At 45.3% G+C, this 27,246-nt stretch overlaps 1 protein-coding gene and 1 long non-coding RNA gene across 7 annotated transcripts in view; one reads left to right on the top strand and one right to left on the bottom strand.

Moving 5' to 3' along the window:
• The window catches only part of RAMP3 (receptor activity modifying protein 3), a 52,527-nt gene extending 27,900 nt beyond the window's left edge, over nucleotides 1–24,627 (bottom strand). For 2 of the 4 annotated variants that reach the window (XM_034761295.1, XM_034761293.1), the window contains exon 1: nucleotides 23,885–24,118. In XM_034761295.1, the coding sequence (XP_034617186.1) occupies nucleotides 23,885–24,077 (193 nt within the window). In that variant the 5' untranslated portion in view covers nucleotides 24,078–24,118. Of the gene's footprint in view, nucleotides 1–21,713; nucleotides 21,873–23,884; nucleotides 24,119–24,451 lie in introns of those variants that run through there. The other 2 variants (XM_034761294.1, XM_034761296.1) reach the window with 2 other exon arrangements.
• Nucleotides 24,628–26,581: 1,954 nt separating this feature from the next.
• LOC117872633 overlaps nucleotides 26,582–27,246 on the top strand; it is a 43,328-nt gene continuing 42,663 nt past the window's right edge. For all 3 annotated transcript variants that reach the window (XR_004644541.1, XR_004644538.1, XR_004644540.1), the window contains exon 1: nucleotides 26,582–26,985. This is a non-coding gene — a long non-coding RNA (uncharacterized LOC117872633). The remainder of the gene's footprint in view (nucleotides 26,986–27,246) is intronic.

Raw genomic sequence — 27,246 nt, 5'->3', positions numbered from 1 at the left:
TATCTATCTTCTTTATAGTTCTTTCATTGGTAGCATTCAAAATGCTTTACAAAGCAGGTCAGCATAATTTATTCCCGTTTTACAGACAGGGAAACTGAGGCACAGAGGGGGAAGTGAGTTGGCATTAATTGTTTGTAGGCCACATGAAAAGAATGCAACCAGAGATGGTGTTACCAGTTTACTATTTTGGCTAATCCAAAATCTAGAAGGAAGGAAGGAAGGAAAGAAAGAAAGAAAGAAAGAAAACCTATGAAGAATTTATTGGAGATCTAGGTTTGAATGAAAAACCATTTTGCTTTGACCCTTGCCCTACTACCTGGCCCTTTTATTTACTTCCCCCAATCAATTTTTGTTCCTGTAGAGGTGGTATGAAAAACAAGTACTAAGTGATGTATTTTAATATTTGGAACTAACAGTGTAAGGCAGTGCTATATCATGTCAGAGTCTGAAATATCATTGTCTGGTTTTTGAATTGGTAAGGGAATTTAGGCAGGTTAACAACCCTGGGCACTGGCATTCTCCTTCCACAGAGCCAGTAAAGCAGAAGATGGAGTAATTCAAACTTCTCTTATTCATTCGTCGGAGCACCTCAACATGGAACACTACTAATGTTACTAGTCACTCAAGTCTCCCTGTCAGTTCAGAACTTCCCAACCCTTTCTGAGACTGCCAAGAAGCCTGCCAATTATTCTGAAATCTTACTTCAACTGTGTCAGAAACACTGTCCTCCCACTTGTTTGTAAAGCACTTAACTCACTGCTGGCAATATATAAATACTTGACAATTTCTGAATAACCAATATGTATTCCCCAAAGTCTCTGAGATAGATTTTCTGCTTCTTTACTTTAAACTGTTTTACTTACTGGGTACATCTACCCTGCAATAAAAGACCTTTGGCACAGACACAGCAGGCCAGATGAGCTGACTTGGGGTCACAGGGCTTTGTCTGCAGGGCTAAAAATGACAGTATAGATGTTCAGGCTCAGGCTGGATCCCAGATTCTGAAACCCCACAAAGGAAGTGGGTTTTAAAGCCCAGGCTCCAGTCTGAGCCTGAATGTCAACATTGCAATTTTTAGCCCTGCAGCCCAAGCCCCAGACTCTGAGACTCAGTGCCACAGGTTTTTTATTGCAGTGTAGACTTACCCACTGTTAGACCACTGCATGGATGTCAAATTTATATCCATGAATGTGGATATCCACAGACATAAAGCAGATATCCGAGGAGCTGCAGGGCTCCACCAAGAATGGCAGCAGTGAAAGCAGCCACACGTCCGGCCGCTGCTCGCAAGAGCCAGCACCCAACTCGCACAGGCAGGTCCTCTGGTGTGGCTGTACTGTTCCCAACCCCGCCCACTGGGGTGGGCACCAGGCTCAGCAGCAGCTGTCCCTGGTCACGCTAGTCCAGGAGTGTGCAAGCCGCTGAGCCTGGTGCCAACCCGACTGGGTGGAATTGGGGACGGTACAGTAACGCTAGAGGAGCTGCCTGCGTGGGGTGCTGGCTCCTGCGAGCAGTGACCAGACGTGCGGCTGCTTTCGCTGTTGCCGTTCCCGGTAGAGCCCTGCAGCTCCTCGGCTACCCCCTTTATATCTGCGGGTATCCGCATCTGCGGATATAAATTTAGTGTCTGTGCAGGGCTCTACCCACTGTTACTGTTCCAAGCAGAGACTTTCAAAGGTGACTAGTAAGTTATAGACACAAAATTTCTATTTTATCTTGGGAGCTGTGCATCTAAATCCCCTACTCAGCAACAAAAACTTAACCAGAGATGTTAAATTATGATTCCATCATAAATTTTCTGTCTTATTCAAATTTAGATGAAGTAATTCTTACAGAAAGAAATATAACGTGACATTCTTCACAACAACTAATCTGTAGCTGGCAGAGAAACTAATTATTTAGTGTCAGTATCATTTGCATGAAGTAAATTCACTTCACGTTCTTAAATGGTGACACAAACAATTATCCAGATTAGTTCTCAAGTAGATTTTTCCCCTCCCAGGAACCATAGCTCAAATCCTTCCCAGAGGAACACTGTTCCAAAAAGAAAAAAAAATCCCTTTGTTTCAAAAGTATAACTGAGCTGGTGGAATCAGGAACTGCTTTTGGCTGACTCCCAGCACCACATGCAGGGGGTCTATGGTGCACTCTCCAAGAGGTCTTCATCAATTCAAGTCTAGCAGTGCAGAATTGCAGAGAATTAAGCTAATCAAAAGATGACCCAGTGTAAACCTGTTCAAAGGCAAGCAGAAGAGCTTTTCAAACACTCCTAAATTGCTAATAATTGAATTCAATAATGTACAGGCCCCTGCATGCTACACGAGAATCACACATTAAGGGTGTAAAATGGTATGGAGAGCCTTACACAAGCTCTTTGCACTGGGATGAATTTTTCCTTAGCAGAAAATATGTGTATGCACTTTAAAAATACAGATAATTATAATTTCAAATAAAATGGGAGGGGGGAATTATTTCCTCCTTTGCTTACCACACAAGACCGTAGACCAATGATCCGTGTTTCCCATACAACATAATGGGCCTGATCCTACGCCCACTGATGTTACCTTGACATTCCCTGCAGCTGTCTATGGAGCGCTGTAGTTTGCAAGTGGTTTCGTTGTGAGAGAAACTTTAAATCTTAAACTTAGATCTTGGCTCATCATAAGCTGTTCAATTCAACTTTAAGGGCCATACTGGTGTTTCTCTCTATGTTCATGTGTTGCTTTGAACAATAGAGTCCTGGTCCTGTTTGGGATCTTTAAGTGCCACTGAACTACAAACACTCTACTCTGATTCTTGAGTGCACATGCACCTTATGGAGAAGTTCTGTAGAATTTAATTAAAATGAGGACATTCCTATAGGCTTTTTGGACCATTCTATGGAAAATTCTATTCCAGCTATAGAATTTTAAAGGACAGTTTAAAAAACTGTAGAAAGAGATTTTTTTTTCTATTCAATTATATGGGTTTTTAGTGTAGCTTCTATAGAATTCTATTGGTTTCATTCCTATTATATTCTGCACAATTTCTCAATAGAGTATGCCTGGATGTTTAATTTTTAGAACATAACATAAGAATGGCATACTGGGTCAGACCAAAGGTCCATCTAGCCTAGTATCTTGACTTCTGACAGTGGCCAATGCCAGATGCCCCAGAGGGAATGAACAGAACAGGTAATCATCAAGTGATCCATGCCCTGTTGCCCATTCCCAGCTTCTGGCAAACAAAGGCTAGGGACCATCCCTGGCCATCCATTTTTACACCAAAACTGTTCTTTAATAAATTCATTTCTGTAAGAGACCTTTATTTTTAGAATGGCTCTGCTAATTTATAAAATATAGTTTGACAAAAATATCAAAGTCACTGGATAGTTACATTTTCTGGCAAACTTAATAACCTTCCTTTACCAGTTAAATTTTCAGTTTTGTTTTTGTGACTGGAGCACTAAAAGTGGATTATTTTAAGTGCTACTCCTTTAACCACTTCAGCGCTGTCTAACAGGGAGATGCATTTTGCCCTATGTGCTCCCATATGTACATGGTAAATCTTTTCATGGGCCTTTATAGCGCACCAATCAGTGCAATATCCAGGTGCTAAAATCCTCAGTGAGCTGTTAATAGGCTGACCAGATAGCAAGTGTCAAAAATCAGGGCAGGAGGTGGGGGGTAATAGGTGCCTATGTGAGAAAAAGACCCAAAAATCGGGACTATCCCTGTAAAATTGGGATATCTGGTCATCCTAGCTGTTAACAGCAAGTGCACTGCAGGTTGCCATGTCCTGCTATGGTAGATGCTGGCAGCAAAAGGGTTAAGTGGGCAATATTATTATACTAGGACAATACCAATAAAGGGGGAAAAGCCAAGGGTTTGAAAAGACACCATAATATTTTGGATATTTTATTTTCCAAGCATTTGAACTTATACATCTTCATCACACCCTTGTGAAGTACTGTTTTTGTTATTCCCATTTTATAAGCAGGGAAACAAAGGCAGAGTATGTTAAGTGATTTACACAAGACCACAGAGGGAAGTCAGTATCAGGTTTGGGATAATGCATTCCTAACATCCAATTCTGTGCCAGGACAACTAGATCACAGCTCCCTCTGTCTCAAAGAAACAGTTTCTGTCCAAATGAAGTGTGTTATAGTCATGAACATCTCTATCTAAAAGGTGTATGTGAGATGTGGCTGTGCAACATATGGTTAAGGTGCGTGCAAAAAAAAAAAAAGAGGGAACAGCTGAAACGGAGTACAAAAAATGTCAACTATCTAAATTATTCCTATAGAAGTATTGCCTTCAGTCCATTGATTGCAATGTAGGATGATCATGGGAGTCTAGGATGGTATATGACCCTTAGCCTACCAATCTACAATGTACCACATGATTACCAGGAAGCAAATATTTTTAGCATGTGTGATGCTATGTAGTCTTTAGCCAAAGAAGCATGAAAAGACTAAAGCAAAGGTGATGGGGCATAAAGTTTACTTATAATAAGGAAATATAAAGGTCAGCCCAATACTGGCTTAATTCGACATCTATTCACCTGTGAAGGTCAAGTACAGTATGAGTCCCTCAAGGCAAATAAGGACTTTAGTCACAGGAACTGCATGGGTCAGCCAAATGAGCTTATATTTTTTTAAGCCTTGGGAAGGGGAAGTGACCCACGTAAGTTTCACACACGAGGGTCACAGCACACTCCCTCCTGAGGAAGTGTTTATAGCATGGGATACTTAAAGACGTTTAAAACTTCTTTTTCCCCTGAGAAGCAGACATTTTAAAGCAAGATCCTGATATCACAGGAGATCAGGGAAATGTTTTTTCCTTGCAATAAGATTACCACCCTAATTACCTTGCCCACCCCCAGGTTTATGTGTGCTCTTCTTGCAGCCTGTTCATGCTAACCAGTAACAGGTTAAATGTACTAATGTTGATGTAATTTCATCAAAAGTCAATTTTCCAGTAAAGTCCATATGTACCATAAGGGAATAATTGTGCCTGAGGTTCTTTAAACTGCCCAAGCTTTTTTTTTTTTTTTTTTTTAAATAAGGAGATATACCTATCTCATAGAACTGGAAGGGACCCTAAAAAGTCATTGGGTCCAGCCTTCACTAGCAGGACCAAGTACTGATTTTGCTCCAGATATCCCTAAGTGGCCCTCTCAAGGACTGAACTTGCAATGCTGGGTTTAGCAAGCCAACACTCAAACCACTGAGCTATCCCTCCCTCCCTGAATTCAAGGTTGTCAGGTCACATATGAGCACATAAGACTTTTCATGACAGAACAGTACTTTCACCATGGCAGTCACAAAGTAGCAACAAGATCCCAGACCTTGGCACATATTGTTATTTATATAGCATCATACAGTAGGTATGCATAGCACTCAATACATAAATAAAATAATAGGTCCCTGCCCCGAGGGAAGAGCTCTGTGTAAGCTCAAAAGCTTGTCTCTCTCACCAACAGAAGCTGGTGCAATAAAAGATACTATCTCAGCCACCTTGTCTCTGTAACATACTAAAGTGACATGGGGGGGCAGAAAGAGGTTGCAACAATTCACGTTTGCACAAAAAAGAACCCAAGTATCTGAAATGACTTGAGCCCAAATGACAGAGCCCAGTTCCGTTACACTGGTGTCACTCATTAGCTTCAGTGGAATTTACACGTGTCCAGCTGAGGGCAGAACTGGGGCTAATGGAATTGAGTTTTCTCCAGGAACGGAAAGTTGTGATGGTTCTTTTTAGAGGAGGCAAATATTTGAAGATCTGTATTTTCTTTGATCTTCATGTTTTACAAAATACCACTAGTCCATTTAAAAAATTTCAGTGGTGAAGACAACACTTCAGGACAAAGAAACATTAGGTGGAGGGTTAATCCTGTCACTTCTTTTCTCTACCCACCTCCTTATCTTCATGCATAAGAACTACACTGCAGATTTATTACAGATATGACTGAAAACAATAAAACCAAGGCCATTCACAGTTAAGTGTTCCATAAACATCTTCTAGAACTTAAGTTATACCTACAGGAACAAGATGACTTAGTCTGTGTTTCACCTTTAAACTGTGGCTTTCTTTGCTTTTGTCAATTTACCTTTCTGCTGTATTTTATCTCAACATGTTATTAAGAAAAAATCAGAAGGAAGGTAACATGTACAACACCTCCCAGCCCAAGCGCAAAAAGACGTTCTATTTGGAGATGATCTGCAGCCACACTGGAAACTGTGGGAAACAAGGGCTGTATTAGGGGTATGCCAATGAACCGCATGGGAAACAAAAAAATAAAACACTATATGGGAAAACAAGGAACTCAGTTCTTCCCCTGGATCCCTGGAAGTAATCCAAACTCAGTGAAAGTACACAAAAGTCCCTAATGCCTTATATTCAAGCCCCTAAAAAGCAGGCTGGAAAACAGAAGTGAGTCTGCTCTCAAGGACAGGCTTTGAGATGGATTCTCCTTTGAGCTCAAGGGTAATGATCCCTTGATCCAAAGCAGTATCATCAAGCACCATAATAACTACACAGCAATTTCATTTTATACACTATCCAAACCATCTTCAAACATGTTTTTTTCCTCAAACTCTCATAGGACACTAGTGTAGATTAAATAGTTAAAATACCTACAAAATCTCCAATTTTAAAAGAAGCTTTGTGTCTGGTTGTACAGGAACAATATACGTTTGTATAGAAGTCAGAAATCAAAAGCAAAAGTATGTTTTGTTTCTCAAAAAAGCATCAGAACTAATTGTGTACCTATGTTATTCCTGCCTAGGCCTAGAATGTCTATTTTACAGCTGGGGCACAGATAAGAGAGTTGGAACCGATTGCTTATTTTAAGGTAGCCAAACTCCCTGCATTGTTGCAGGAGACTTTTCATAATTCTTTATCGACAGCACTAATAGCATGCGCTTTACTCTAGCCTTGACTGCTTGAGAAAGGATTAATCCATAAACTCTCTGGTCACTTGATTGAATGCAAAGAAGTTTCAGCTTGGCAAATATGATTTAAAATGGAAGTGTTGACACAGTCTGAGCCAGGTGTTTATTATCTCTCTTCACAACGCAAGATATGTTTGGTACAAATGCTATAATTAAGGCTGCAAATCAGTATCTGTAATCTCTGCGCTTTCACTTGCCCAAAGCGTTCTTCTTGGACTGACATTTTCTATGCTTGATCTCAGACAAAAGGCGATTTTTTTGGTGAAAGTTTGAAGGAAGCCCTTTTAGCCATTGCTGAGTTATATGAAGCTGGAGAAGAAGAAGCAGGGGCACATCTCCATCCCCCCCCAAAAAATGAATCAACCATTTTTCCTATACAGAACTAAAAATGGCTGAACTTTGAAAGCATATAGCGGTTTAGATTTTAAGGCCAGAAAGGACCATTATGATCGTTTAGTCTGACCTTCTGCATAACACAGGCCATAGAACCTCACCCAGTAATTCCTGCATCAAGCTCATTACAGCTGTCTGAGCTAGAGTAGATCTTTTAGAAAAACATCCGGTCTTGACTTAAAAACTACAAGTGGTGGAATACCCACCCCATCCCCAGCGAAGTGTTCATTCTGGAGCATGCCCCCGAGTTTTAAAGATATTTAGCTGTTGCTCTGCTCTGCATTGCAATGCCTAATTGACTTGGAACCGAAGTCTTTTTTTCAAAGGCATCTTAAGCACTTAGGAGTATAAGTCTGATTGACTTTCAATGACACTTAGACACCTCAGTGCTTAAATCATTTTTGAAAGTGAGACTTAGGGCCCAATTTTAAAGGCATTTAGTTAGACACCTAACTCTCATTTATTCTATAGGACTTAGGCACCTAAATAGCTTTAAAACTCTGGGCACTAGTTTCCTAAGTCAGTTATGCACTGAAAGACTGAGTGGAGCCAAACCTACGAATCTGGGCCTATGTCTACAAACAAGTTTTTAAAACAAATTGTTTTTCCACCCAACCGCTTTGTACTTTATCACCAAACCAAACCCACATCTGTGGGGATGTATCATCCCTACACCAACCTAATGGAAAGTTCCATGAGGAGGTAAGGGTCACGATGGGACACTTGCCAGGCAACGGCTCATGGCCTTGCAAGTAAACAAGGTAATAAATCATGGCCTTATGTAAGGAATGGTTGAACCAATCGGTGTGGGGCTGTACATGAGATAGACGCATGATTCTCCTTCTCGTCCAATCCGTAGATGTGTGATTATAGCCTAATTGTGTTATGTAATGTTGAAAAAGATTATAAAAGAAAGCTTGTAATAAACAGGATTCGATTCAGCTTGCAACCACATTGGTCGTGTGCTTTATCCGCTCCGCATGGGACCCCACAAATGGTGACCCCGACGTGATTCGGCTTGGACATCGAGGCAGCCGACTGAAGCATTCGGTGAGAAAAGGCGGAGGTTGCAGCCGCGGCAGGAGGTACCGGAGGATATCGGCTCCTGGTCGTCCGAGAGAGACGTTTGTGAGCTCACAGGTGAGCGGCTGCATTCGATAAAATGGGCTCTGCTTTGTCTGCAGAGGAGGAGACGGTGCATGATTTTTTATTACGCATCGCTGAAAAGCGGGGAGAGAAGCTTCCCTCTGACGCGTTGTCCCGTTTGTTGAAATGGGGGCAGAGACACGGGTTTTTTGTTACACCACATACTGTCTTTGATAAGGCAGTCTGGGAAAGTCTAGGCTCTGACCTCTGGGAGTCGGTCTCTCACGGCAACAAGGAGGCCGTGTCATTGAGCCAAATATGGTGCAAATCTAAGAAACTGATAGAGACGTTTGCGGCAGAAGCTGAGGTCCAGTCGGCCATTAATGACCTCTTTCGGCCAAAAGAGGAGCCGCCTTATGTGTTGCCGGTGGGAGCCCGTGAGTTCTTTGGGGGTGTGGACACTATCATACCACTCATCCCCAGTGCACCCGAAGTTGATCCTAGTATCGTCCCATTACCGGACGACCCCGCGGATAAAATGGAGGTCTCGAGCCCAGAAGGGGATAAGTTACAAGAATTTCGGGCGGAAATGTACAAACAGGGCCTTCAGCTACAGGACATGCTGAATCAGTTGTCCCATTTGGCCGGTGAGAGCCATCCCCCGCAGTCCCACACATTGCGAGCCCTGAACCAGCCTGGCTTTCCTGTCACCAATGATGTTTGTATCCCAGAGTTCCGGATGGAGTTCCCGGGGCAGGGTGAGCAGTTGCGGAATAGGTTGGAAAGAATGGCGGAGCCAGGCTTATCTAACTTTGAAAGGACATATTGGAAAAAGCCACCGGATAAGATCCCTCCGGCGGATGATGTAGCTACCCCCTGTCCTCGTTGTGGTTTGTGGGGCTGCGCGATTGGGTGCACTGGACGGGATAACGTGTCCACGCACCGGCCACTGGATGTCGCCAACCCATTTGCTCCAAAGCCTCCGGCATACTCATCCGATGTTTCCACCCTGCGACATGCTTCGGACAATATCCCGGGCGGCTCGGGCCCCCCGGACCCCGTAAGGCGTTGGCACAGACTTATTAGGGAAGCCCATACAGAGGGGGAGTTTGCGCCCGAGGCTTATCCAGTAGTGGCAATGGGCTCCCTTAGATTGGAAGCTTGTCCGGGAGGCCCAAAAATCTATAATGTCATATGGTATGCATAACCCATATGTGCAGTCCTTGATCGAGCAGATATTTATTGGGCAGGCCATGTGCCCTTATGATTCTGTGAAATTTGCTGACACGCTTTTAACACCGACACAGCAATTATTGTGGAAGGATAACTGGGCGAAGCGCGTCGAGATGGCTATAGTGCGTAACCTAGACTTACCTGACGATAATCCGCTGTGTTACGCGACCCAGGACATGCTTATGGGAAAAAGGGTCTATGTGGAGCCACAACTCCAGGCGCGCCTCGACCCGCGCATCCTGCAGCAATCACAGGGACTGGCGTTGGCTGCGTTCAAGGAAGTTCCACAAATGGGTAAGCCAATCCCCCCGTATGCCAAAGTTACCCAGGCCCTCTCCGAACCCTATTCCACCTTCTTGGATAGGTTACGGGAGGCAATCGATCATTCCCCCAATTTAACGGCGGAAGCAAAAGCTGCCGTAGGGCTTGATTTAGCCATCCAAAACGCCAACCCTGTCTGTCATCGCATTTTGGCAACACTACCCAAAACAGCCTCGTTAATGGAAGTGATCGAAGCTTGTAATCGAGCCTCCGTGTACGAAGAGGCTGAAAAGGCGGAAGTGCACGCCAAGGCCCATGCGTCTGCGTTGGCGGTGGCGCTGCACCCCCTGGTGGTAAGCACGGGCCGTGGCCAAAAGGGCGTTGCCCGGCCCTCCGGGGTTTGCTTTACCTGCGGAAAATCTGGACACTTAAAACGTGAATGCCCTACAAGAAATAATAAAATAGGGACCAAGAATCGGCCAAAGGCTTTTGCCGGTGTCTGTAACCGGTGTGATAAATTTGGACACCACGCCTCTGATTGCCGGTCCCGATTCAAGAAAGACGGCACCCCATTGCCGGGAAACGGGACGACGAGCGCCCAACGGCAGGCCGGTTGTTTGGAATACCTCTCCGGAGCCATCCGAGGAAGTGCCGGAGTGGACCCGGCCACTGCAGCAGATGTAACGCTGGAAGATGACAAGGTACATGTTATTTCCTCCACTGTGTTTGGCCCCTTGGGCTACGGACTTAGCGCTCTTTTAATCGGCCGGTCCTCTACATCCAAACAAGGTGTTTTTGGGCTGCCCGGCCTTATTGATGCCAACTATACCGGGAATATCGGAATCATGGTCCGCGCCCTCTTCCCGCCGGTTAACATTGTGGCGGGTTCTCGCATTGCACAGTTGATCCCTTTCCAGGGCACAGTGCCTTCTACCGCTGCGGTAGAACGCGGCCCCGTGGTTTTGGATCCACCGACTCGCCGCAAATAAACCTCGCCATGACAGTTATGCAACGAAAGCCACTACGGAAGGTGTGTTTCATTGGTCCAGACGGACGCCAACTCCAACATGAAGCCCTTATAGATACTGGGGCCGACGTGACCATCGTGCCTGCTCAGCACTGGCCCGAGTCGTGGCCCTTACAAACCGCCACGTCGTCGGTCCGCGGCATTGGAGGTACCCAACTGACCCGTATCAGCACATACTTTATCACTATCTTTGATGAGGGAGAGCCCGCGGTGAAAGCAAAAGTGCGACCATATGTTCTCCCTGCCCCTGTCTGGCTGCTGGGACGTGATTGTTTAAGCCAGTGGGGGATTGTACTACAGACTTCTCCTTTTGCTTAGCGGCCATTGAGGGGTGGCCGATCCTGCAGCTGGAGTGGTTGACCTCTACTCCGGTATGGGTCGCTCAGTGGCCGCTTCCAGCCCATAAGCTCGCCCATGTACGAGAATTGGTCCAGGAACAGTTGAGCAAGGGCCACCTTGAACCCTCCGTGAGCCCTTGGAATACCCCCATCTTTACTATTCCCAAAAAATCGGGGAAGTGGCGCTTACTCCATGATCTTCATGCGGTGAACGCTGTTATGAAGGACATGGGAGCTCTCCAACCGGGACTGCCTACCCCTACAATGCTCCCGCATAACTGGCCCTTACTTGTCATAGATCTAAAAGACTGCTTCTTTACAATTCCGCTTCATGTTGCAGACAGAGAAAAGTTTGCCTTCTCCGTTCCTTCTATCAATAAAGCTGAGCCTATTCAGCGCTATCAATGGACTGTGTTACCACAAGGGATGAAAAACTCACCCACCATCTGTCAACTATATGTTGCCTGGGCGATCAAACCACTCCATGTTGCACATCCTCAATGGGTAATCTATCACTATATGGATGACCTTCTTTTCGCCGGGGCCGCTCTCGATTGTGATACGGCTATCCTTGAGATCACTACTGCTTTGGGCTCTGCTGGTCTTGTTATCGCCCCTGATAAAGTACAACAGCAAGTGCCATATTTTTATCTGGGTATGCATATCACTGACTCTATTGTACGGCCACAGAAACTAACCATTGACTTTACCGTGCGTAACTTACATGACATCCAGCGGCTTGTCGGTGACCTGCAGTGGGTCCGTGGCCTCTGCGGCATTTCTAATGCTGATCTCGCTCCGCTACTGCGTTTATTAAAAGGTGGCCATAGTCCGGTGAGCCCCGCGTATTGCTACCCGAACACCATGCCGCCCTGCAAGTGATCACAGATAAACTCGCGCATCGGTATTCTGGCCGCGTTCATCCCGATTCTCCCATTTCACTAGCAATTCTCTCAAGGGATGCGTCTCTGGAGGCATTGTTGTTTCAGTGGATCCCTCAGTTACCAGATCCGTTAATTGGGCTTGAATGGCTCTTCCCATCCTCTCAACCCACCAAAATCATTACTACTTGTGTAGAAGCCATCGCATCCCTCATTGTCATAGCCCGCGCCCGTGTGATTGCTATCACTGGTTCAGAACCTGATGTTCTTTATATACCGTTTAGTGTTACGTTGTATGCTCATGTTCTTGTTAATGATTTTGTTTTTGCTGTAGCATTATCTGGTTATACAGGTCAAGTCACTCATCACTACCCTTCTCATCTTCTCCTCTCTGTCACAATCCCATTAGAGAAGGTGCTCATGCAACGTTCCTCCCCGGTTCAGGGCCTTACTGTCTTCACTGATGCTAGTGGTAGAGCGGCTCGTGCCGGTCTTTTATGGCGCGACGCTGGTACCTGGCATCATGAGACGGTTGTGGCTAACGGGTCTCTCCAGGTATTGGAATTTCGTGCCATCATCCGTGCTTTTGTCAAATGGCCTAATGTGCCTCTTAATATTATAAGTGATTCCCTTTATGCGGTAGGGGTGACTCGCCGTCTGGAGCGGTCAGTTCTTAAACATGTGTCTAACCCTGAGCTTTGGCAAGCCCTCCTTCAGCTTTGGCATCTTCTCGATGCTCGTTCCTGTCCTTATTTTATAATGCATATCCATAGCCATTCCGGTATCACCGACGGCCTTGCTGAAGGTAATATGCTTGTTGATCAGTTGGTTGGCTCGGTCCACGTCCCCGACTCTTCTGCCCAGGCTCGTATCTCCCATGACTTCTTCCACCAATCTGCCCGTGCCCTATCCCGTCAATTCCGGCTCCCGTTAGCCACCACCCGCGCTGTTGTGGCATCCTGCCCCAGTTGTCAACAGCATGTCCTCCCACCGTCCCTCCCATTAGGGGTGAACCCTCGCGGTCTGTCTTCCCTCCAAATTTGGCAAACCGATATCACCTTTTTTTCTGAATTTGGCTCCCTTAAACACCTCCATGTTATGATTGATACCTCTTCTGGGTTTTTATGGGCCACGGCGTTGCCCAGTACTGGCTCCCGGGACATTGTTAAGCATTGGCAGGCGTGCTTTGCAGTTATGGGCGTCCCAGCCTCTATTAAAACTGATAATGGTGCTGGGTACGTCTCTCGTCGTACGGCCCAGTTCTTGTCCCTCTGGGGTATTTCCCACCTTACTGGCGTCCCTGGTAACTCCACCGGCCAGGCGATCGTTGAGCGCTCTCACACTACTCTTAAAACGCTCTTGCTTAAACAAAAAGGGGGAACTGCCCTCGACCCGCTCATGCACACACCACATGCCCATCTCTTTAAGGCGCTCTATGTCCTCAACTGGTTACAGGTAGGGGCGCACGACACTCCACCAGTTGTCCGACACATCTCGGGCATTATGAAACACGACCAGTTACCTGCGGTAAGCCCCCCAGTCAGATGGTTTGATTATACACAGCAGAAATGGAAGGGCCCTGTGGATTTACTAACCTGGGGACGGGGATATGCATGTGTTTCCACCGATGCGGGTCCCCGGTGGGTTCCAGCGAAGTGGGTCCGGCCGTGGCTCAAGACACGAATTGCTGAAGAGCCCGACGCCGCCACGCAGGAGCCGGATGACGACCACACAGCACCGGACTTGCACTTGTTGTTTGCTACAACTTAGACACCTGATAATACTGTGCTTCTATTTGTTCGGACTCCTTATTATAGGAGCAGGGGTCTTTGTATGTCCAAACTCTGTACCTTTTGTTAACCCACGACAAAATGTTTGGGACACCTGGGCGAACCAGATTGGCCAAGAAGCCTTTTTGTTTGTCCATGGCCACCCCATCGGATCCCGTTAGGATATATCTTATTGGCTATCCTTATTTATACCCCAATGGTTTTCGTGGGTAGTTATGTAATATTATGTTTTTTAATAGTTCTCTATATATTTCCCAGTTGTTGAATGTCACCTGTCATCAGTTTTATAGGTTCGAAGAGAGTAGTCAGGCGGCTAGTAATTGTCCTAATGTTAGTTGGACCCTCCTACAGGCCTTATTTAAGAAAAAGGGGGGAGGTGTGGGGATGTATCATCCCTACACCAACCTAATGGAAAGTTCCATGAGGAGGTAAGGGTCACGATGGGACACTTGCCAGGCAACGGCTCATGGCCTTGCAAGTAAACAAGGTAATAAATCATGGCCTTATGTAAGGAATGGTTGAACCAATCGGTGTGGGGCTGTACATGAGATAGACGCATGATTCTCCTTCTCGTCCAATCCGTAGATGTGTGATTATAGCCTAATTGTGTTATGTAATGTTGAAAAAGATTATAAAAGAAAGCTTGTAATAAACAGGATTCGATTCAGCTTGCAACCACATTGGTCGTGTGCTTTATCTGCTCCGCATGGGACCCCACACACATCTAAGCTTGCTCAGTAGGCAACAGCCAAGATCTTAAGCAGAAGACCCAAACTCTTTTACAACATTCCAGTCCTGCGTCAGAGCCAGAAGGGCTCTGCACAACAGGAGTTGGGCACCTGATGCCCTTAGACCACTTTGGAAATCCCAGCCTTAAAAAGGTAACGTTATTGATTAAGCACAGGAATGTTCTTCCAGTCTTAAAATCAATCAAATGCAAACATCAAAAAACTACATTCATATGACATTCAAATCACTGAACTAAGATAAAGAAAGCCAGGAAATTCAAATGTTTTAAGGGGCCTGATTCTCCTCTCACATCACTTACATGTTGGTGTAACTGCATTGGCTTTGATAGAACTATTTCTGATTTACACTGACATAGGTGAGTGTAAATCAGGCCCGAGGTTCCTCCAGCAATATTCACTCGCCCCATTGCTCATTAGTGAGTATTCTGTGGTAGCTGTTTTGACACTGTGGGAACATGTACCACTGGTGAGATGCATGCCAGTCAGGTGGGATGCAGGTTGGTTTATCAGAATAAAAATCCCTTCTAGGTCTGCTGATCAAAATGAAGTTGGGATGCCAGGTGGGTTTGAATATTCAGTGTGGTACATTAGGTCTTAAGTTTAACAATAATAATTCCTAACTCTTATATCACACTTTCCATCAGTAGATCTCAAAGCTCTTCACAGTCTTTAATGTCTTTATCCTCGCACCACCCTGTGAGGTAGATAAGTACTACTGTTCCCATTTTACAGACACTGAGAGACTAAGACCCAGATCCTGAAAAATATTTAGACTCCTAACTCCCATTGCAATCAGTTGAAGTTAGGAGCCTGGGCTGTAGTCCACGAAAGCTTATGCTCTAATAAATTTGTTAGTCTCTAAGGTGCCACAAGTACTCCTGTTCTTCTTTTTGTAAATACCTTTGTGGATCTGGGCCTAAGTGATTTGCCAAAGGTCACACAAAGTCTATGGCATAAATGGGAGTTTGAGAATTCCTGTTTTATGGTATATATTTAACAACACTAAATTAGGTGCTCTTTTAACAGTAAAACAGGAATAGGTGAGGTTACACATGTGCCATGTGACAGTTAATGTTGCTGTAGGAATTTTAACTTCTATTTCCCAGTTTGTTTTTTATAACTGTGTAAGCCTAATGCTGCATTAATATTAAGGATGCAGTTATATGAATGTGCACATTTATGCTATTAAATGCAGTAATCTATTAACACAATATAGGGAACATCTGGCCACATCTCTCCTGTGACATGAAGAGCTCTGTTAGCAGCAAAATTGGGGTGGTTCTACTGTTCAGGGAGTGGGGCAAGGGCCCACGCTGGGGTTGCTTTCCCTGTGTGCTAACCAGACACCCTGCTCCACAGAAGCTCTCTGTGCACTGCCAAGCAGCAGAGATTTGGTGATACGGCTGAGACACTACCTAGATCAAACGGCCATTTCCCTGCCCCAGCGCAGGGCAGGCTGTAGATGCTGCAAATACTACTTCAGCCTTCAGAATGTAGGACTGGCCGTGGAGCAGCAAATTCCTGTTGCTGCACTGCCCGCTCAGGGGAATTTCTTCCTCCCAGCCTTCGAAAAACTCCCTAGTGCACAACTCTGCCACTCAGACAGACAGCAGCAGACAGAATTGGGGCTGTGTATGTGCAGGCATGTCAACAACTTCGCTGTTCTTGCTCATTTGTACCCAATCCTATAAAGACTTAGCCAAAGATTTTAAAGTCTGAAGGATCAGGGATGTTGTCCATGCTCCTTTTGGTGCTTTGCTTGCCTTTAGACCATGCCAGGAGAATTTCTGGACGGCTTGCCTGCATATGTGCTGGAATTAGGGTGCTGCTACAGCCCCTGGCTTGAAGTAGTAATAACAATCCATGGTTTCCTCCTTCAGTACCCCCATTATAAAAATTGTTCCAGCATCACTGCTTGTCAGCTGATCCAACAATTCTCAATATGCTCAGACCAGCAACTTGGCTATTAATCCCCTTTCCCCAGTCACCGCTTCTCCAGAACTGAAAACAGGTGGGCAACACACTGAGAACACAATACCCTTTACTTTAAGATAACGTAGAGAAAATACAGAAAATAAAAGGATAGATCCTTAAACATGTAGTCCTCAACAGACAAGAGGATGCAGGAAAAAAAAAACAGAGCATTTGGCAAACATAGCTCTGAATTCCCATCAGAAATGAAGGCCATTACTAAGTGACACCAATGAGATAAGGTCATGCTGTTCTCAAGACAGAGGCTGTCTTCCTTTCTAGCCATTGAACTATTTGTAATAGCTCACACACTTTTGACATTCACTTCAGTGAAGAACAATCTTCTCCCCAGTACTTTCTGGATTAGTTTCAGAGAAGACATTAAGTCAAGATATTATCTTAGAGCAGTCCTGTAAAGTTTTAGGAAACCTTTTGTTGGCTCACATTAACATTTCCTATTGACTCAGAGAAATGTAGGGCTGGAAGGGACCTTAAGAGGTCTTCTAGTCCAGCCCCCTGTGCTGAGGCAGGACCAAGTATACTTAAGACCATCCCTGAGAGGTGTTTGTCCAACCTGCTCTTAACAACCTCCAGTGATGGGAATTCCACAGCTTTCCTTAGAAGTCTATTCCAGAGCTTAACTACCCTTGTAGTTAGAAAGTTTTTCCTAATATCTAACCTAAATCTCCCTTGCTGCACGTTAAGCCAATTACTTCTTGTCCTACCTTCAATGGACATAGAGAACAACTGATCACCATTCTCTTTGTAACAGCATGCAGGGCTGGCGCTTCCACTAGGCGACCCTAGGTGGTCGCCTAGGGCAGCAGGATTTGGGGGGCGGCATTTTGCTGCCCTCAGCGGAAATTCGGCGGCGGGGTGTCCTTCCGCTCCGGGTCTTCGGCAGAAATTCGGCGGCAGATCCTTCACTCACTCCGGGACCCGCCGCCGAAGTGCCCCGAAGACGTGGAGCGGAAGGACCCCCGCCGCCAAATGCTCAGAGGAGGAGCGCTGCCGCCTAGGGCAGCAAAAACCCTGGCGCCACTCCTGACAGCACGTAACATATTTGAAAACTGTTATCAGGTTTCCCTTAGGGTATATTTACACTGCAATTAAAAACCTGCAGTTGGTCCATGCCTGCTGATGTGGGCTAACAGGGCTCAGGCTGAGGGGCAGCTTAATTGCAGTATAGATTTGCAGACTTGAGCTGGAGTCAGGCTCTAGGACACTGTGAGATGAGAGGATCACAGATCTCAGGCTCCAGCCCAAGCCTGCAAATCTACACTGCAATGAAACAGTCGCAGACCTGAGCCAACTGGCATAGGCCAGCCATGGGTATCTAATTGCAGTGTAGACATACCTTCAGTCTTCTTTTCTCAAGATTAAACATGCCCAGGTTTTTCAACCTTTCCTCGTAGATCAGGTTTTCTGAACCTTTTATCATTTTTGTTGCTCTCCTCTGGACTCTCTCCAATTTATCCACATACTTCCTAAATTGTGGTGCTCAAACTGGACACAGTACTCCAGCTGAGGCTTCACCAGTGCTGAGTAGAGAGAGACAATTACCTCCCGTGTCTTACATACAACATTCCTGTTAATACACCTCAGAATGATATAAGTCTTTTTCACAATTGCATCACATTGTTGACTCATACTCAGTGTGGGGTTCACTATAACCCCAGAGCCTTTCCAACAGTACTACCAATAAGCCAGTTATCCCCCATTTGTAGTTGTGCATTTGATTTTTCCTTCCAAAGTGTGGTACTTTGCACTTGTCTTTATTGAATTTCATCTTGTTGATTTCAGATCAATTCTCCAACTTGTCAAGGTCATTTTGAATTCTAATCCTGTCCTCCAAAGTGCCTGCAATTCCTCTCAGCTTCGTATCGTGTGTAAATTTTATAAGCATACTCTCCATTCCATTATCCAAGTCATTAATGAAAATATTGAAGATCATCAGACCCCGGACAGACCCCTACAGGACCCCGCTAGATTCATCCCTCAGTTTGACAGTGATCCATTGATAACTACACTTTGAATATGGCTTTTCAACCAGATTTGCAACCACCTTTTAATAATTTCATCTAGACCACATTTTCCTAGTTTATTTATGAGAATGTGATGAGTATGTCAAAAGCTATACTAAAATCAAGATCTCTGCCTCATTCCCACCTCTTTTCTGAGGCTAGTCACATAGCATTCTTAGGGCTGGCCTACATATAAATTTGCGCCAAAATAACAACCTTTTTATTTCAGTGCAAGTCTGTATGGACACTCTTATTTCAAAATTAAATTGTATTTTGGAATAAGTGTCCTATTTCAATTTTGTTTTTTATTGAAATAGGACTCTTATTTTTAAATCAGAAAGTGTCCATACACAGACTTCTACCGAAGGTGTGAATTAAGATTGGTGTCATTATTACAGTGGAAATGTGTATGTGGACAACCACTATGGGGGAAGGTAGTTTGGTACGAGAGAGAGATGTGAGAAGTAAACAAAGCCACAAGTTGATGACAAATGGTATTTGGCAAGTGACGTTTTTCATTGACCCCTTTGCGCAATTTCTTTTTTTTTTTTTTTTCCTTTTTTTTTTGGTGGAAGTAGGTGGAATTTCATTTGCTTGCAATTAGGGCAATCAGTGAATAAACTCTGTAATCAGCACTGAGGTGGTGGAAAAACAGCGTCTCAAACAAATAACAATTTGACAGCGCAATAAAGAAATATGGCTTAAAAAGCAGAACCACCACACCTACTACACTTTTTACTGAGGACATGCTGTCCTACATCAGGAACTCGTCCACAATAATATCCTTATAAAATTGTATGTATGTGTTTGTATATATACACAACATACTTTTTTTTTTTAAATCACACACTACGAGACGATTTCATTCCCATGTAAAAAAAAAAAGAGTCAGAGCCAAGTGCTACTCTCACTTAAACTGGTGTAAATCAGGAGTAACTCCACTGAATTAGGTGGAATTGCATCAGTGGAATGGGATCAGAATCAGTCTGCCAATTTGTGTGTGTCCGTCTATCTCCTATCTTTAATCTGGAATGTACCTCTAATCTTGTAAATGTCATTCTTCTTGACTTCTGGGACCAGCCTGGTTTTGCTTGAATATTTGATGCTCTCTGCTGCCACCCACAGCACATCCATGTACATTTCAGAAGATCTCTCTCTTATGAACACAGTACATTTTTTCCAGTCACCTTAACTGTACCGAGTATGAGTCTGTACACTGGGGTCTGGGCAGACCTTAGAAATCTTCAGGTTACGGGGGGAGAGGAAGAGGAGGCGAAAGGAAGATGGAAACGGTGAAGTATGGTGGCATTGTGCCAGGATCTAACAGCAACTTGGAAGCACAGGCTGCATCAGAATTTGTCTGCTTTACTTCAAAAGTGATAGCAATAGAGTTCGTTGATTATATTTCCTGTTGATTGCCAAGGCGCTGCTCTCGTTTGTTAGGGATCCTGCATGTTTTCAAACAGCAGAGTAGTGTATTGCTAAGCTGGTCTGGTCTGTTTCAAAATGAGATGTTCTCATTTTAAGAGTACACACAGACTTGTACTTATGTCTGACTGACTGACACCTTGATCTATTGTATTCAATGTCGTTCCCACGCTGATTTTCACTCCCTTCATCCCAACCCTTTCAGCCACAAAACAGTGGACTAGATTCATCACTAAGATGATAGGGAAGTTTTTTTCAAATTTAATCAATTTTTTTAAAATCATTCATGCGTTTCTCTTTCTCACTAGAATCCAATCTTACATGGAGTTGAACTTGAGGACATTCTGTATTTACAAAAGGCACGCAAGTACCTTCCAGGATTGGGTCCTTCTTATACAGCTCTAGTGATAATTAGCAGTGTGGAGGTGTAGTCCAGAGCATAAGATACAAGAGTGGAAGCCTGGAGCCATATTCAGTTTCCAGATCTGACATTGATTTGCTGGGCAACTCTGGCAAAATACTTCGCTTCTCTGGTCTACAGTTCCCCAGCTGTAAAATACAGTGGTAATGATACTTTACAACTTTGTAGAATGTTTTGCGATCTGGGCATTAAAAGTGCTAAAGATCATGATAGTTATCACATTTCTACTTTAACATGTTTTGCTGAGACAGATGCTTGTACAATTAAAAAAATATGAAGTTTCAATATAAATGATAACTTCTTACACTTATATAGCATCTTTCATCCTTACCTACAGACACAGCACTACTAATAAGCAACCATCTTTACAGGATGGAGGGGGGAATGTTTGAAAAAGGATGCCAGAACAATTACTCTTGTAAAATATGCTACTGGACTCTTAAATGGCTGTGCATGCAAATCCCTGCTCCACCACTGACTCCCTGTGTGACATGGGGCAAGTCACTTAGCTTCTCTGTTCCCCATCTGTAAAAAAATGGGGATAATAGCATTTCCCTACCTCACAGGAATGTTGTGATGAAAATACATTAATGACTGTGAGGCACTCATATACTATGGTAATGGGTGCCATGCAAATTACCTAAGATAAATAGATGTGCAGAACAGGCTCTCAAAATATATACTTTGAGTAATTCAACGGGAGCATTGACTGATCAACCATAACAACATTTGACCGAAAGAGAAAAGGCACAAGAGTCAGTGTTTAAACTGGATCTTACGGAAATAAAAACAAGCAGGAACAATGATGGTTCAAAGTGTTCAATTATAGTCAATATCCCTGGGGAATCACTGATGCTAGGAATCATGTTTGTACTATTTGCCATCAGAAGAATCAGCGCAAACTGTAGTTGGCTTACACTTACTACAGTTATTGAGTATTATTTATAATAGTCAGATTCCACATTGTGAATTTTTAGTAATCATAAAAAGTTGGTTTTAAATCAGGGAATTAGTTTGATTCCATTTACATCTTTGTTGTTCATGCAAAATCTATCCCTTCGCTTTTCATCAAAAGCAATCCATTGTCAGTTGTAGACCACTATGAAAATCAGTTCTTCAGTAGATTTCAGTTAGGTGAGCAACTGGCCTAGGCAAGAAACTCTAGTCTGGGACTGACCTGTTAGTGTCTCTGGTGAGAACTGTGTGTAATTGTTGGAGGTACAGGAAGAGTAGTCCTCAGTCCGTTCATTCTCTGGGAATAATTCCTTAGTAAACATGTTTCACTTGTGAGAGTCATGGCAAAATCTAACACTGGAAGTTTCTCCTACTCAAAATTTACTGATTATTTCCCTATGTTCAGCAGTAAAGAAATCAACCATTAGGTGTCAGGAAAGTTTGTATTCTGAAATACATTTTAAATGGAAATGTACAAAACATTTGACTGCATAAGGTAGGTTTCAAACAATGTTGCGAGAAAAATCCACCAAAATGGACATTTTACTTTTTTTTAAAGCAAAAAATGTTACTAGAGGCCCATCGTTTCTGAAAATTGTCAGAACCAGATGTTCCTTTTAATTATAGGCCTTTTCATGTAAAGATCTCTAACTTCTGGTCTCAAGTTTTTATCTCCAATAAAGTACATGGAATACCCTTCTAAATACTCTGGGCCTGATTCTCCTCTCACTTACATCTGTGTAAATCAAGAGTAACTCCACTGTCATCACCCGAGTTAGACTGGTGTAAATAAGATCAGAATAAGATTCTGACGGTAACTTCGGATGTGACTATAAGGTTTTAAATCCTGAATTCTTAAAGACAGCTACAAGGGAGAAAAATGAAATATCAATGATTAACAACATAGTGTAAACTGAAGTTAAAGAATGTGAAAAATCTGAAAGGTATCTGCACAGTTACAAGTAACTGTTTGAGCAAATCCTAAATAGAATCATCCAGCCTCCGGACCAGGAAAATTCCCTGCTTCCCAAAGGGAGGGGAGGGAGCTCACACTAAAGCTGGAGTGAAAAGGATGAATATAATTCAGAAGTTAGTCAATTCATTCTTCCTGGAAAGTGAGCGTCTACAGTAATGTATGTCTTGACTCATCTCCTGGCAAAATTGGCTTACGGGATGTTGGGCTGGTGGTCAAAACCTAAGTTACCAATCTTGCAGCTTTCATTCAAGGAAAATGACCACTGTGCCTGAGTGAGGACTTCGGGAATTGGCCAAATCTATACGCAGCCAGCTACCATATGAAAGACGATTATTTTGAACTATTTTACAGAAAAATGTGCTACCTTAGTTAATATCACTGCAAGAAGAAAGGGGGGGAAAGCCATACAGTTCCTGTGTACACAATCAAGCTAACCCCAATTCAGTTCTCAACGCTTTTCAGGATTTGGCATCTTATTTTTACATTTATTCACTCTTGTTCTCTCCGTCTTACAGCAGCAATCTGCTGCATGGCTGAAAAGGAGGTGGTTCCGTGCCTGTCACAGCATCATCAACACCCTGGGTGAAATGTACACATCTCTCACATCGTAACTAATTGATAAGGCGTGTGTGTGCGGAAACAAGGAGAGGGCTGGAGACAGCTTCTCCTTTCTCACCAGGACACTATCAGAGGTCTGTTCCCGGTGCTTGATATCATAGGAAGAGATTCCTTCTGCTCTTAGAAAAATCCTCTTCCCAAACAGATGATCTATTCTTTTATAACCCAAGTTGCCTTTCCCTAGTCTTTATTTTTAATATACAGCTCCAGCAAATGAGGTGAAAATCAGACTTCAGCTAATATCGTCTCACAAAAATGCCTTTGACACTAAAAATCCACTAACCTTACAAAATACAACCCAGCACATCTTCCTCGAGGACAGCCACAAACTCATTAATGCCTTAGAGAAGAGCTTATTTTCAGATTCCCTTACTCAGACTGTTACCGAATAATTTAAGTGAGGTGGGAATTATGGAGGGGGAGGTTGTGTATGATTGTTTTCTCTCTGGCATGTAATAACCCCTTATGAAATCACCTTTCTGGAAGAGCTCTGCTTCTCCAGCAGAATCAGGACTTGTAGAAAGGGTTTACATTTCCACATTTACATTCAGCTAAAGATGCCTGGCAAAAATCTATTCCTTTTATCTTGTAAGAGAAACCCACAAACCAATACCTTAAACACTTTTGTTGCTGGGGTAATATAATAAATGCTTTAAGTTATTTAAGACAAAACACCTTCCTAGAACAGCAGAGACTCATACATGCTAGTAAATGAGGAGTGCTAATAACTTCTTCAGGTGCTTTTTACTGACCATTTGCCCGAGATGTTCTGAGCATCATCTTGCAAGCCAGCTACTTACCCCACAGCGTGAAAAGGAAAAGTTGCACTAGCCAGAAAGCATGCGTCTCCATCCCGCAGTAGGAGCAACCAGGACTCAGAGCCTCTGGGGGAAAGCGCCCGCATGGGGAGGAAAGAGGGCGGCAGGTCTGCAGCCACCAGCAAACACACCTCGGATCAACCACACGCTCTCCCCTCAGGAAACCCCTCTTCATTCCTTTGCATCAAAGCAGAACCAGCGGCAACTGAGGGTGGGCGGGCGGGTGTGCAAGCTTTCCCCCAGCTCCACTCCTCCTCCCCGTCCCTACCCTGAGATGCGATCATCAGCCTCTCAGCAGCACCAATCAACTCCAACTTCCATTTCCCATTTTTGCCCACCCCTGCTCCCCCGCCTTGTTTCTTCCTCCCCCTTTCTCCGGCTCGCCTTTGGACTGGGAGGAAGGAGGAGGATGTTGTTGTGGCTATTCTGGGATCCTCCAGGGCAGCCGATGGGAAGTTTCGCGCAGCTGGAGGTTGCTGAGAAGGAGGAGACAGGGGGAGGCCCACCACAGAGGCAAGCACAGCTGTCTGGGGCGAGCGTGAAACTGACCAGCAGGGAGCTAGCTGTATGTGTGCTTGTCTCTCTGTGTGTTATCTGAGCCTCTTGAGCGCCTCGGTGTCTTTGTGTGGCTCCTTGGGTGATCATCCACAGCGTGCCTATGTGCCTGTCTGCTGAGTGCCTGCCTTTGTGTCTGTGGGTCTGTCTCCGTTGGCTCGTGTGTCCATCTGTCTGTCTGCAGTAATCCTATTCTTGTCATTCTCCCCTTCCAAACAGAAAAGGGGCGGGCCCCGGCTGCCCATTGATCAGTAAAGCTGTAGTCTCAAACCTCTCCTTTAAAGGGGGAAGTTTGGGCATTTTCTCTCTTCTCTTTGGCAACTCTCACCCACAGGCTGTCTAGGGCAGGCACCGTCTGCCCGGGATCCCTTGTTCCGAGCATAGTTGGCGTGAGCTAAACTTCTGCTGAGATATCTTCCTTGACACCTTTTCTCATCACATTTTCTTGAGGACATCATGAGTTATCTCAAATGCCAATGTGTTATTTAAAATTTAATATGTATAGATCGGCAGCCGCTACCCTTTAATAAAATATATATTCCAGGACAGAATAGCCAGTAGCCTTAAGCAAATGCTGAATGTGTTTTAATGATGCCATTTCATCTCTGCATGATCGTATGGGGGGGAAACCATACATTGCTCATTTTCATCAATATTTAAACCCTGTGTTCCTCGATACATAAGCATTTGAAGTTAGCTTCCTGATTTAAAAATACCAGGAGCCGAAGCAACAAGGAGAACCTTCCTGGAGACTTAGCAAGACAACTAAAAAACATGTATGCTGTTCAATTTCATACACAGCCGGAAAGTATTTCTAGATAAGCAGAAAGATTGCATCTAGGTAATTACATTTCAATAGTGCATGAAGTCGCCTTCACTGATAAAGTCAGATTAACCACAACATTCAGAATTTAAAAAAATAAACTTTTATAAAACCTAATGTTATAATATAGATTGTGTTATGTGTGTGCCTGTCTATAACTTTGTTTTTATAACTACTATGTGTGTGTAATGTTTCAATTGATTGGAAACTCTGCCAGGGAAACAGCCTTTTATTTCTAATCGAAATCGCAGGTTGATTTGTTATAGAAACAAATGGCAGAAGAGCTGAGCTCCAGCAAGCTGGCCGCTCCTGGGAGGAGAGGCGGGGACCCAGCTCCAGCAATACTTGGGGCCGGGTGTGTCCCCCCGGCCCCACCTGCGGCCCCCCCACGCCTTCCCCCAGTGTCCCCTGGCCCTGACTTGCTGCCCCCGCCCCCACCTTTCACGGCCCTGGGAGCAATGTCCCCGGCTGTTCCCTGTGCAGCTCCATGTTGCCTCCCGGCACAACTGCTGCTGCAGGGTCCTAGCGCCCCCCAGCTACACTGCCAGTGAAAACTGACTCTGAGCCTGCCCTTCCCCCTCAGACCCTTCCCTTTTCCAGCAGGACCCTCCAGCAGCACAGCGGGCCCCCCGCCCGCAGCCACTGCTCCTGCCCTATGCTGGGCAAGGAGGCAGCCATCCCTCACCCCCAGTGAGGCTAGTCAGGGGCAACAGCAGGGGAGGAGGCGCACGCAGCACCCCCCGGCACCCACCACGGGGGAGGTGAGGGAGATTCCTGGACCTGAGAGGGGCCCTAGGAGCACATGCAGTGACAGTGTGCTGCTGGGGGGGCAGAAAAGGGGGGCAGGAAAGGGGGCCGCCTCCTCCCCCAGAGCTTGCTGCTGCCGGCAGGGAAAGGGCTGGGGGGAGTCCTCCTCTCCGGCCCCTGTCCCGGAGCAGCCTGCCTGCACCCCAAACTCATCCCCAGCTCGGCCTCACCCCAGAGCCCACACCCCCAGTCAGAGCTTTCACCACCACACCACACCCTGAACCCGAGACCTGAGCCCCTCCAGCACCCCAAACACCTTATCCCCAGTCCCAGCCAGAGCCCTCACCCCCTACATCCCTACTCTGGCCCTGAGTCCCTCCCACACTCCAAACCCCTCATCTGCAGCCACAGCCCTCACCCCTGCACCCCATCCCTCTGCACCCCTCCCATCCCCAAAATCCCTCCCAGAGCCTGCACCCTGCCCCCCAATCCTCTGCCCCAGCTTAGGGCCTGCACCCCAGACCTCCTCCCTCACCCAAACTCCCTCCCAGAGCCTTGGGCAGGTGGGGGGCAGAGTTTGGGCAGGGGCAGGTTCTGGGCACCACCAAAATTTCCACAAACATGTCACCCCTGGGCATGCTCCTCCAGCCATAGGGGGCAGGGGCACCCACCCACCAGTCAACTGTTTATGGGGCCCGTGGGGGCTGTGAGCCATCAGCTGTTCAGCCGGGGCAGTAGGGTAGCTAGGGAAGTGCTGTTTAGCTGGTTTTTGGCCACCAGCCAATCAGCGAGGGGAACTCTGCTCCTGGAGCAGGGCCCAGGGTTCAGCTGAGCGACCCCACCTGTGCAGTGCAGCCCCTCCTCCTTCTCCTACCTGCTTCTTGTGGCAGGCGTGCTTTCTCTGGCTCTGTAGCTCCTAACCTCTCACCCAACTAAAGGCAGCCAGTAGCAGCAGCTGGTAAGTGTATTTCAAAGGGGGTCTTGTGGTGAGGGTGGCAGGGGTGAGGGACTGAAACCCCGTCCCAGGTGGCTGTGCTGAGAGCCGGCACCTGGCTGCTGGCAGGGTGGCCATCTGCATGGGGGCACCAGCTGCCACCCAGCTCTCTGCATCTGGCAGGGGGCTCAGCCAGAGGCATCTCCAAAAACATCCCCTGCACCCCCGCAGCACAGAGAGACTGAGAGTACCAGCCCCTGACAGGCAGCTGGACCAGGACAGGCA

The sequence above is a fragment of the Trachemys scripta genome, chromosome 2 (genome assembly GCF_013100865.1).
Source record: "Trachemys scripta elegans isolate TJP31775 chromosome 2, CAS_Tse_1.0, whole genome shotgun sequence".
Classification (NCBI taxonomy): Eukaryota; Metazoa; Chordata; order Testudines; family Emydidae; genus Trachemys; species Trachemys scripta.
The sequence above is the reverse complement of the archived record's forward strand: the minus strand, read 5'-3'. Positions and strand labels throughout refer to the sequence as shown.